This window comes from Danio aesculapii, chromosome 17 (assembly GCF_903798145.1).
Source record: "Danio aesculapii chromosome 17, fDanAes4.1, whole genome shotgun sequence".
NCBI lineage: Eukaryota > Metazoa > Chordata > Actinopteri > Cypriniformes > Danionidae > Danio > Danio aesculapii.
In genome coordinates, this window is record NC_079451.1 from 27,512,099 (window position 1) to 27,524,622 (window position 12,524).

The following is a 12,524-nucleotide window of genomic DNA, read 5'->3' on the forward strand; positions in this document are numbered from 1 at the left end:
AAAATTATGAATATCTGACATTTAAATTTAACCCCCCAAAAAGAGAGAGCGGGAGAGAAATATAACTGGGAAGGGGAAAAAAAGAGCAAGGCCTGTAAAAATGGTCAAGAGCCGCATGACTTCATCTGGCCTTCTCAACTGTGGTGAAGTTTTATGAGCGCATTAAGAAAAACCATTACTCTCCATCCTGATATTATGGACTGGACTGTTTCTTAAAAGAGTTACTAGAGTAACCCGCTCCATTTCAGAGAGCAACATTAGAGAGCATCTGTCAGCCTGACAGCACATGGTCAGACGGAGATGTCACTATTAGCCCTCCAAATACACACATCAGCTGTTCTCGGTCTGAAGGGACTCGCAAAGATCCCCGAGCACACAAAGGCTAAAAGCATCGTATATATTAGACTGGCATCACATTAGGGCGGGAAGGCTTTTTGCAGAAATTGCACCCATCAGTTTATTTGGAAGAAGTCTACTGCTTTCATAGCTCATCGTATTTTAAATATTAGAAGTTTCATCCATTCTTGTTAATGTCAAGGAAAGAATAACAATATAATATACAAAGTATAAAAAAAGCTTTTAATTTTCTCTATAAAACAGGTGCGAAGTGTTTGATATATACAGTTGACGTCAGAATTATTAGCCCTCCTGTATTTTTTTTCCATATATTTCCTAAATGTTGTGTAACAGAGCAGGGAATTTTTCACAGTATTTCCTATAATATTTTTTTTTTTCTGAAAAACAAATTGTTTTATTTTTTTTCTTGTTTTATTTATTTTACTATTATTTTTAAAAGCCATTTTAAGGTCAATATTATTAGCCCCCAAAAGCAATGCTTTTTCAACTATCTACAAAACAAATCATTGTTATACAATGATTTGCCTAATAAACCCAATTTGCCTACACTGTAAAAAAAGTTGACTCAACTTAAAATTAAAGCAACTAGCTTCAGCTCATGAGTTGACTCAACTTAAATGAGTCAAGTGCAGTACTTGGGTTAATAGTTGCCTTACAATTTTGAGTTGAGTCAACTTTTTTCAGTGTAGTTAACCTAATTAACCTAGTTAAGTCTTTAAATTGTAAAGCTGAGTACTAGTATCTTAAAATATCTAGTAAAATATTATGCACTGTCATCACGGCAAAGATAAAAGAAATCAGTTTTTCTTTTAAAATTTATAGAATGCGGAAGTAAATGATGTCACAGACCCGGTACCAGGTCTCAGAGTTTAGGAGGTTAAAACTAATATGTTTAGAAATGTGTTGAAAAAAAAAATCCTATTAAATGGAGATTGGGGAAAAAAACACAGAGGGGCTAATAATTCAGGAGGACTAATAATTCTGACTTCAACTTTTGAATGTGTGTGTGTGTGTAAAACTTCTATATCCAACCTAAATATACATTAAGAAATTAACATCACAGTTAAGGTGTAAATATTATTCTTTTTTTAATTTCCCTTTTAGGTAGGCAAAATGAAATCTTGCAAAATGAATATTTAATAACTTTTTTCCACAGAAACACTCATACTGGGAATACTAAGAAAAAAACAACAACCATACATGTTCATTAGTCTAAAAAAAGCTGTTTTTCTTTCATTATTTCCATCCTCGTCCAGGTCGGTTTTACAGTAAGCTATAAAGTCAGTGTTACTGTTGGAAAAGTGCATTTCACAGAAATCCATTCAACCTAATTCAGTTTTCTTCATGGGTCATTCCCTTATGTATGAGCTGGCAAGTCAGTCCAAAAAAAGGGAAAAAAGAAATAAAGGGGCCAGTGAAAAAACAAAACCAAAACATGGTTATCTAGTCCGTTTGCACCAATATACAAAAGAATGCTGGTTAAAACAATGATATATATATATTTGTTAATACACAAGTCAGAAATACATATCACAAACTGTCAATATAAAGCTTTTTCCATAACTTTAAATATTGATAAGCAACTTTAAATTAGAATGATGGAGGAATGCCATTTCTCTTTAACTGGTAACAGTGGACACCAACTTCACTTTAGGACCCAAAAGACACTCTGGCCCGCCAGAGAATCCCATACAAACCATTCAGTCGATCACAAAGGACAAACCTCAGTCAAGCTGCTGATTCAGCCAATGCAATAAAAAGCACCATTCCTTGAAGCAAAAGTTTGAGATGCATTTTCACAAAACAACTGAAATGAAAGAGAGCGTTCAGCCCAAAATGAAAGTTTTTAAACCTCAATGAGTTTTTCTTTTCTGCTGAACACAATCGAATATATTTTGCAGCATGTTGGAAACCGGCTGCCACTGACACCCGTAGTAGGAAAACAAAATACTATGGAAGTCAATGGCTAGCGATTTCCATCATTATTCAAAATCTCTTCTTTTGTGTTCACCAGAAGAAACTCAAAACACTTTGAAGCGAGTAGAGAGTTGGTAAATGATGACAGATTTTTCATTATTTGGTTGAACTATCCCTCAAGAGGTGAGCATCTTCTTTAAAAAGTGGCATTAAAGAAAACTTTCTGCTGTTATACTAACGCGTCTGTTTGTTTTATGTGAAATTATTTTGCAGTTAAAATGTTGTATTAGACCTGAAAATCCATCACACTGCAGTGGTACTGACATACTTTCACCTTTTAAATGTAGGCGAATGTGCCAAGTGGTAAACCGCATTTCTCTGATGCATGACTTGGTAGTTCAGCTCATTGCTGGAACACAACCTTTTTTCCCTTCATTCATTAATGTTTTTTTTTCTCCATTAGCCTATTATGGAAGGTAAAGTCAGGCTCAGGAACTGCTCTCTTTGATGTGGAATGCCCTGAAAATGAAGACAAGCAATAAATGATGAGTGAAAGAAACAGACAGATAATACACTCCAAAACAACATCGACAAAAAAAATAGGTTGAACAGGGAAGACTGTGAAAAAAATCTATTCAATATTTGACCTTTAGATCTTTTGCTCTAAATAAATAAAATAGGTCACACTTTACAATAAAGTTTCATTAGTTAATGATAGTTAATGTATTTACTAACATGAAAAAAGAATGAACAATACTTCGACATTTACTAATGCATTATTAAAATCCATATTCATGCTTGTTAACATTAGCTAATGCACTGTGAGTTAACATGAACTAACAATGAACAACTGTACTTTCATTAACTGATGTTAATTAACATAAACAAATACTGTGATAAATATTTGTTCATGTTAGCTAATATTAACTAATACAACCTTACTGTAAAGTCTTACCATAAAATAATAATATTAATAAAATCTTCTGCTCTCATTTAGAACAAAAATAGTTTGATCAAAATCTATTAAATACATGGCGTGTGCCACAATTATGGTCACCCCTATAACTTCACATGAGTAAAAACTATTTCTGAACTACATTCACATTGACATTTTACAGTTTCAGTACACCAGGGTGCAAATTACAGGGGGGGTTGGGTTGATCTGACCCCCCAATTAACGCTTGATCCACCCCTGAAGAACATAACAACAGATGTATGAGGGGGTCTGCCCTTTAATAGTTAAGAAATAGTTTGCTCTGATCTGTATCTTAAATAAATATTACCAATTAAACAACACATAACGTAAACATACATTCGACCAACCCTATAATTCATAACATTGTGAATGTATGTTTGCGCCAAAAATATTAATCAAGCGAAAAATCTAGTGCACCAACAGACAGAGTAAGTGTTCATGTTTCTTGTAAATTAGGCTTTTGTACTGTAGGTGTCCGTAAAACTTGATGCATAGTTTGTATTTATTAAACACTTGCTCGCATGGAAGTTTAACAGTAAAATAAAAAATATGTGTAGTTTTTCATGGTCATCCATTAATACACTGTAAAACCCAACACAGTCAACTTTGTCAAATGAAATGAGTGTAGTTAACTCAAAATTTACTGAAAGTTAAACTCCGTGTTGAAGGTAATGAGTTAATTAAATACCTCATTACTTCAACTTAAATGGAGTAAGTTCAGAGTACTCATATACCTGTAGATTAGTTTTTTTACTTAAATGGTTTGTAGCAAACTCATACATCTTCAAGATTTTATTCATAATTGAGCAAGGTTTAACAATAAAGATTTTTTTCTAATATAATGGAAGGAACGGTAAATGAGTGTTTGTGCAGCTGCATCTGAACTAAATCCTGAAATTCTTACCATTTTCATTCCTCTTTCTCCCCTCACAGGCTTGGCAGTGGTATTTGCCACACCATAATAGTGGACGCCATCTCCTCGTGCTTGGACATTTTGGTTTTTCGGTTGATTCTGCGGTGTCCGAGCCCTCCTGACACCACCAACACAGAGCTGGCACTGACTCGGTCAGTCTGCTTGGCCTTCTGGAAGTGTGACGGCTCGTTCAGCAGGTCGTATATGGCCCCGTCCTCTGGGCCGTGCTCTAAAGATGCCTGAGACAGAGCCAGAGAGCCACACGAGGAGGACGGGGAGTCCTGGAGAACAGGCGCATGTGTGTCGCTGCTGCAGTTCTGGTTCAGTGTGGCTCCCTCCAGCTCTGGGGCCTCAGGCTGGCACTGACTGGGAGTACTGGAGGTGAGGGTTGCCATGGTAGCTTGGGAGACGTTACACACTGCTGTTGCCATGGTGAGGAACTTGACTGGGCCGTGGTGTGCATGAAAAGAGACCATTCCTCGACCTGGAGAAGGACAATGAGAGTGATTCAGACATGATACATTTTTAAATATATTAAAAAAAAAAAGTGTGGTTGGTAGCGATTTGTGACAGCGGAGTAGGACTGGGCGATTAATCGGAAAGTAATCGAAATAAACATTCAGAACCTATAATTGATCGCATTTTACCAGGTCAAATTTTTAAATTACTTTTCCTACCGCTTGGGGAGTCACGTGACCCTGCTCTTTTAAGGCTGATTTATACTTCTGCTTTAAACGCAAGGGTATAGTTCGGCGCAGCCTTCGCGCGGTCGCATCACTCAAAAAATGATTGGAAGCTGCTCCAGAGATGCCTTAAGATGGCATCTTTTTAATTACAATAAAGTTATTATTTACATTAAAATGTTTACAGAAGATGTAGAAAATGCACTGTTTAAACTATTATTTACAGGATATACAAGAGTTATTTTATATAGAAGAGATACTGATGATTTTCTACTTTTAATATAAAAAAAACTTTGAAAATAATAAATTTTGTTTCCAAAAGTTATTTATTTTCACTTTTTTATAAGAAAAAAGTGACTGTGTTTTAGGCTCTTACTTGTAATCTCTCACTTGTAATATGTGAGCTTATTTACTGTACAAAACGTTCAGTGAACTATTTGGGCAAAAAAATTAAATAATTAAATAAAATAATCATTCATTAATCGTAATCGAGTGAAAATGTTATCTTATTAATCGAGATTTTAATTTGAAAATCACCCAACTCTACAGTGCAGTCTTGTGCATTGAGTAATCTGAGATTGAGTCTTTACAAGGATTAAAAATAAAAATAGAAGTATAAAAATAGAATTTTACAACCCAAAGGTTACTATTAAACTACAACATAAATGAAGAATATTATGATGGAAGTTTAATTTTGAATATTTTAAAAGGTTTTTAATACTAGAATATTTTTATATTGTTCAACTGTGCAAATATAAAGAAAAATAACAATAACACTGAAAATTGTACTTCTACTGCTTTTAATGGCATCTATTGCATTTCTATTTAGAATTATTTTTATTTTATTTAATTTCAAGTATTTTTAGAGTTCCTTTCCTTTAAAAACTTACATTTTAAAAGTTGTTTTGGCAACCAGCTAAAAACAAAAGTACCATTTACAATAGGGCTGGGCGATAAAATCTTTATCTGTATTTATTGCGTATTTTTCAGGTACACCTAGTTCAGGTACACCTAGTTGAAAAACATCTGAATTTTTTCGAATGCCCCGAGTGCACCGCGATTCATGCAAGTAGAACAAACCAATCTGCTTCACACTTTGTATGAAATATACACATTACAGTAATAACGGCAGACTAATTACCTGAGACAAACACAGCGTACCCAAACACTCCAGTGCTTTTTACTTTTCTACATAAACTTGCATCGGAGCTGCAGCAATGATTTCTCTGTTTGTCATCCTCTGAGAAAACAGTCGCCTAGTTATGAGAGACGCCAAAGAAAATGGCGCTCGCGCTTGTCACTTCAGGTCAGAATAACAACACATGCGAAAATGAGTGCCGTATAACAGCAGTGAGGAGATTGTAAATAAAAAAAGGATGTCGGTTTTTTGGTTTCTTTTCTTGAACATCCCAGCCACTCCATCTCCCCATCTGAAAGATTTTTTAGCATAGGGGGTAATATAGTCATCTAACTTGACCATTTGTAATGTTGCAGTGTGTATTTGAATAATGATGGCTGGTTCCTTCACATGAAAGCTCAGATTTGATTGTCATAATTTGTGTTGTTGACAGAGTTTAAGGTTTACTGTATCATTATTATTCACACCCTACAGATGTTGATCTACCTTTACCATTGCACACACTTTGTAACATATCAAGTTTAAGAGTCTCTTTAACACTAATGTTTATTTTATTATAAAAATATTAAATGTTTTGCCTAAATATTTTTGTTTTTGACTCATAAAACGATTTGCCTTAGTAATGTTGGTAAATTAAAATAAAGTGTTTAAATATTAAAAAATCCTAATATTCATAAATGTATTGTTAAAAAACATTCAATAATTATCGATATCAAATGATATGAAACATGATATTGTGAAAATTGTTTTTGCAATATCGCCCAGCCCTAGTTTACAATATTATACATAAAATACAACTATAGTACATAACGGGAAATGCCGTCTTCACATGCTGCATCCAACTAAAAACTAATGTGCATTATCTTTGAATTCAGCTTTATTTTAATCATTTAAAACGATTTTTTATAGTTTTAGCATTAACATTGAAAAACTGAAGGAGGTCATCAAAAGCAGAAGTGGATGGTTATTAAATTGTTGGGTGTGGTTTGTTCCTGAACTTGTGCCGAGTTGCAAACGTATCCAGGAAAGCACCAATTTCTATGCATATTACAAAGTCCTGCGTGACAGATGATACCCACCTGTGACCTTTGGGATGCCCTGTAGTCTGGGCACCGAAAGGGCCACCGTGACCCCCAGATTAGTGCCCACTAGCAGCAGACCATGACACACTAACAGACTGCTCACAGAGACTCTCTGCTGTCCTGAAGGAGAAACACACAGACAATAAATCATTAATCCATTATAAACTATAAACACACACTAGAAAACACTTGAACACACTAGTTGGTGTTCAAGCCCAGTGGAATAATAGCATCATCCACACATGCCAGGCTGTGTGGGCAGAGCGTGTGGGCAGGTTACTATGGGGATGATGCTGGAGAGCAGTTGGTTTCTGAGGAAACCTGACACGACGCACTCTTAGAAATGGTAGGAAGGTCTCATTAAAAAGAGAAAAATGTCAATATTTGGTCAAACAAACAACTCTAAATCTGTCAAAAACAATAAACACTGTGTACATTAACTGAAACAATTTCAACGAAATAAAAATAATTAGAGGTGCTGTGTTTCATTAACAAGCTACAGATCTGATCCAACTACAAAACTGTGAAGGATTTAATATACATTACAAAATGGTCGATTCATTCATTCATTTTCTCTCAGCTTAGTCACTTATTTATCAGGGCTCGCCATAGCGAAATGAACCACCAACTATTCCAGCATATAATTTACACAGCGGATGCCCTTCCAGTCACAACCAAGGAAATGCAAATGTGTGAGTATGGGTATGGGTGATACACTCTCGCATTCACACACAATCATACACTACAGCCAATTTAGTTCACCCAATTCACCTATAGCGCATGTCTTTGGACTCGGTGGGGGAAACCAGAACACCCGGAGGAAACCCACGCGAACACTCGGAAAACATGCAGACTCCACACAAACATGCCAACTGACCCAGCCGGGACTCAAACTAGCAACCTTCTTGCTGTGAGGTGACAGTGCTAAACATTTCTTGCGTAGTACTTCTATTATAACTATTTATAGTTATATAAATACTATTCATTGTTATACAAGTACTTTTATTTTAACTAAAGAACAAGTTTGTAAAGAAATAAAAAACGGCAATGTTGTTGACCAGAGGTGTTGTTAAAAGTAAAAATAATGTCCTTGTTTACAAACTTGTTTCAGTCCCTTTTTATACAAAAAGTCTCTTGAGACTATTTAATGACTTTAACTCGAGCCCAAACTTAGAATATTTTCACAAAATTTCTAAATATCAAATTTTTGAATTTATGCTAATCTTTACATTTTTGTGTGTGATAAAGGCATACAGATTGGCAAATAATAAATAATAAATATTTATAATCACAGATTCTTCCTCTCCTCAAATCTGTTCTTTCCAGTCATGTGATATTTGTACTACTCTAGTTGTGGCATATATTATGGCACAGGAATAACCACTATAAATGTACAAATATTGCTATTGTTTTGTCAGATAATGTAGTTTTACTAGTTTGTGGGTGAGAATGTAGTTGTTTATATTTCATATATGTAGTCTATGTATGACAATAGCACCTATTTAAAAGTTTACTGGAGATTAGAGCTCCACTGTCAGTACTGATGAACCCCACCGAGAATATCCTTACCTCTGACAATTATTTTGGAATTTACCACTGACACTGACACTATATAGCGGCTAAGCTTGAGAAACAGTTTGTATTGGGTATATCTAACGGTCAGTCTTCAGTCTCATTAATCAATTTCATAATTTTCTATATTTATATAATTTTAACGCTGTATCATAGTGTGAATTGCTTAACTTTTGTCATGGATGTTGTTATTTATTCAAGTGTATTGTTCCATCGTTATTTTTTTTATGATCTTTGTGCAGTTTACATTTAACAGTTTACATTTAAATGAAACAGCTTAACGTAAACTGCACAAAGATTAAACACCATAAAGTATTATGAATATCATAACCTATTAAAAATAATAATGATGGAACAATACGCTTGAATAAATAACAACAACCATTACAGAAGTTAAGCAATTCACACTATGATACAGCATTAACATGATATAAATATAGAAAATTATGAACATTTCCCCTCAGCCAAAACTATTTGCTCTGGAACAAATTACTGAGACCAAAGACTGACCATTAAAATACCCAATACAAACTGTTTCTCAAGTTTAACCACTATAAAGTGTTAGTGGTAAATTCCAAAACAATTGTCCGAGGTAAGGATATTCTCGGTGGGGTTCATCAGTACTGACACAGTGGAGCTCTAATCTCCAGTGAACTTTTAAATAGGTGCTATTGTCATACATAGATCACATATCTGAAATAAAAACAACTACATTGTCACCCACAAACTAGTAAAACTACATTACCTGACAAAACAATAGCAATATTTGTACATTTATAGTGGTTATTCCTCTGCAATAATATATGCCACAAACAGAGTAGTACAAATATCACATGACTGGAATAGAGAAGAAGAATCTGTGATAAATATTTATTATTCAATAAATTTATTAAAATAATATATAAACTTTGTGACTTGTAGTGTAGCATGTCTTTGGACTGTGTGGGAAACTAGAGCAAACCCATTAAAACACAGGGAGAACATGCATACTTCACACAGAAATGCCAACTGACCCAGCTGGGGCTTGAACCAGCGACCTTCTTACTGTGAGGTGACAGTGCTAACCACTAAGCCACCATGCTGCCCAGTTCCACCACATTTCATGGAGTTTTATCCACTATTTTTTTTAATATTTTTTTTAAATGCAACAAAAATGTGCTTGTAAGTTTCAATAGTGTTGACTAAGAAGGAAACTATTCTTTTGTCATCGTTATCACATGAGCAAACAGAACTGCAGGTAAAAAAGGAACAACACACAATATAACTTGACCCTGACTAAACATCACACCCATCTACGGGTTAAAATCTTTCAAACACCTGACTCAACTGAAGCAGACTGTGGTCTGAAAGTGTTAGAGAACAGTGTCCTATTCAGCTGTTTCAGAGCTCAGTGACTCGTTAGGAAAGCCTTGGCTCATATTTCTGAGCATCACAGATCATTACATTAGTCATGGAAACTGCTCTAATAGGGGACCATAACTGAACAAATGAGGGCATTACTATGCATGGTTTTGTACTTTTTTATTGCGAGTTAGATCAAGCAGGTCAAGTCTGTCACAAAGAAACTAAAAGATTTAAGGGCTTCTCTGCAAACAACTTCACTTAAATGGCCAATGCAAAAATATTCATACATTAGATGAATAATACATTTTGTTAAAAGAGACCTGTAATGCATTTTTAAGGTGTTTAAACAAAGATGTGTCTACAGTGTGTGTGTGTAAACAACCAGTCAATTAAATATTAAAAAAATAAATTAAAATCACTCACTCAATTCGCCATTTATGTTTACTAAGATTAATTTAAGTCTTTTTTTAAACAAAGAATGCCGTTACAGTTGAATATTGCCTAAAGAATATTTTACAATGGACCGTTTCACCGACAAGGGTCAGTTCGCTGCTGGATTTGTTGAAAATCTGTTGTACCAATGCATTGTGATGTAATTTCATATCCAGAACAAGCGTGTAACTTCAAATTATGTGTAATTGTGATCTTGTTGTTTCTGGAGTATCAGAATGAGATTTAAAGACTTTGCTGCTCTCCAACCCTATTAACGAGAAAAACAGTTCATTTGTATTTAAAGGGAGACACAAAACATTTACATTCTTGGGACACCATACTGTATATTTATTTTACAGTACATCCTGCAAAAAGGGTCTTAATATTTCCCCTTTAAAGGTTACTCAATAACCAGAGCTCAGCACAACAAGTTATTGCAAACTTGTCTACAATAAGATTAGTGCTTTCTGTTTTTGAAAAGAGCCTGTGGTGAATTCAGCTCCTCAGCTGGCTGCTGTGGTGTAGCTGAACAACATCCAAGAATAGATGTAGCTCTGGGCTCTGTTTGTGTGTGTCTCCCTCTCTCTCTTTGTGTGTGTGTGTCCAGTCTGACCTTCAGAAGAGGGACAGGAAGATTTAGTATATCAGTTATTATCACATTCTATTAAACTATATTATTTATAACAACAACAACAACAACAACAACAATAATAGTAGTAATTAATAATAATGATAAAATAGTTATATATTATAATACAAAATAAAAAGCAATAATAATAATAATTATTATTATTATTGTTGTTGTTGTTATTATTAATGCTTTTTATTATTTGTATTATAATATATAATTATTTTATTATTATTATTAATAACTAGTATTATTATTAGTATTATTATCTATCATTTAAAAGCTATCACAATAGCTTGGTAATAAATAATAATAAAGACTAATAATAATAATAATAATAATAATAATAATAATAATAATAATAATAATTATTATTATTATTATTATTATTGCTTTTAATAATTCTTTTTATAATATATATAACTATTTATTACTCTTACAATATGGTTTAGATTAAACACTAAAGAAAACGGTTTAATTTATTGATGATAATAATAATAATAATAATAATAATAATAATAATAATAATAATAATATTATATTATTATAAATAACAATGCTTTTTATAATTCTTATTATAATATATAACTATTTATTACTATTATTATTTTATTATTATAATAAAATATTATTAGAATCATCGGGGCCTAAAAATCCATCAGGCCAGAAAGAAATGTTTGGAGCAGGAGAGTAAGGTGCAACGCACAGGTCCTGAAACTGGTGAGACATAGGAGGAGCCCGGCCAGGAGGCAACCCACAGAGCCAAGTCCCTCCATGTACCAGAGCCTCAAATTCCAAACAAAGTAGTTCAACAGCGAATTAAATAGCCCCCAGCCAGCAAACGAAGTGAGAGGCTGCAGTTCGATGAAGACGTGTCCAACATCATTCAAGCCATAGCCAAAGGAGATGCAGATTGCTGACTCAAAATGATGACTACCATCATCTTTAGCTATACTCTAGAAAGATTTGGTTGGGTAGAGAAAGGAAAGACCAAGCATAACTCCTACACTATGAACCGCAGGGCTACCCAGATACATCACCTGCATCAGGAGCTTCGCTCCCTCAAGAAACTGTATAAGAAAATTACTGGTGAAGATAAGCAACCATTGGCAGAGATAAAACATTTTTTTGATGATCCTACGCAGGGCAGAGTGGCATCGGAGATGGGGGAGGGAGAGCCAGGAAGGGAGCGACCTACATCACCAATCCCTTCGGCTTTACAAAACAGCTGCTCGGGGACAAACGCAGTGGTCAGCTTGAGTGCTCAAGAGGAAGCGAATCGCTTCCTTGAGGACACAGCAAGCAATCTTTTGAGAGAGCAGGAGCAGGAGCCCAACAAAGCTCTTATCAGCCCCGCCCCCCCAGCAAGAGAGTTCAATTTGAGGGAGCCAAGTCTGAAGGAGGTCAAGGAGATCATTAAGGCATCTCGCTCAGCATCTACTCCAGACCTTAGTGGCATACCTTACTTGGTCTATAAGCACT

The 12,524-nt window shown here is 34.6% G+C and overlaps 1 protein-coding gene across 1 annotated transcript in view; it reads right to left on the reverse strand.

The window, feature by feature from the left end:
- Window positions 1-579: 579 nt before the first annotated feature.
- The window catches only part of arhgef10 (Rho guanine nucleotide exchange factor (GEF) 10), an 88,147-nt gene continuing 76,202 nt past the window's right edge, over window positions 580-12,524 (reverse strand). The window contains 3 exon segments of the mRNA XM_056476614.1: window positions 580-2,793; window positions 4,155-4,647; window positions 7,064-7,186. Of these exon segments, the coding sequence (XP_056332589.1) occupies window positions 4,178-4,647; window positions 7,064-7,186 (593 nt within the window). The 3' untranslated portion in view covers window positions 580-2,793; window positions 4,155-4,177.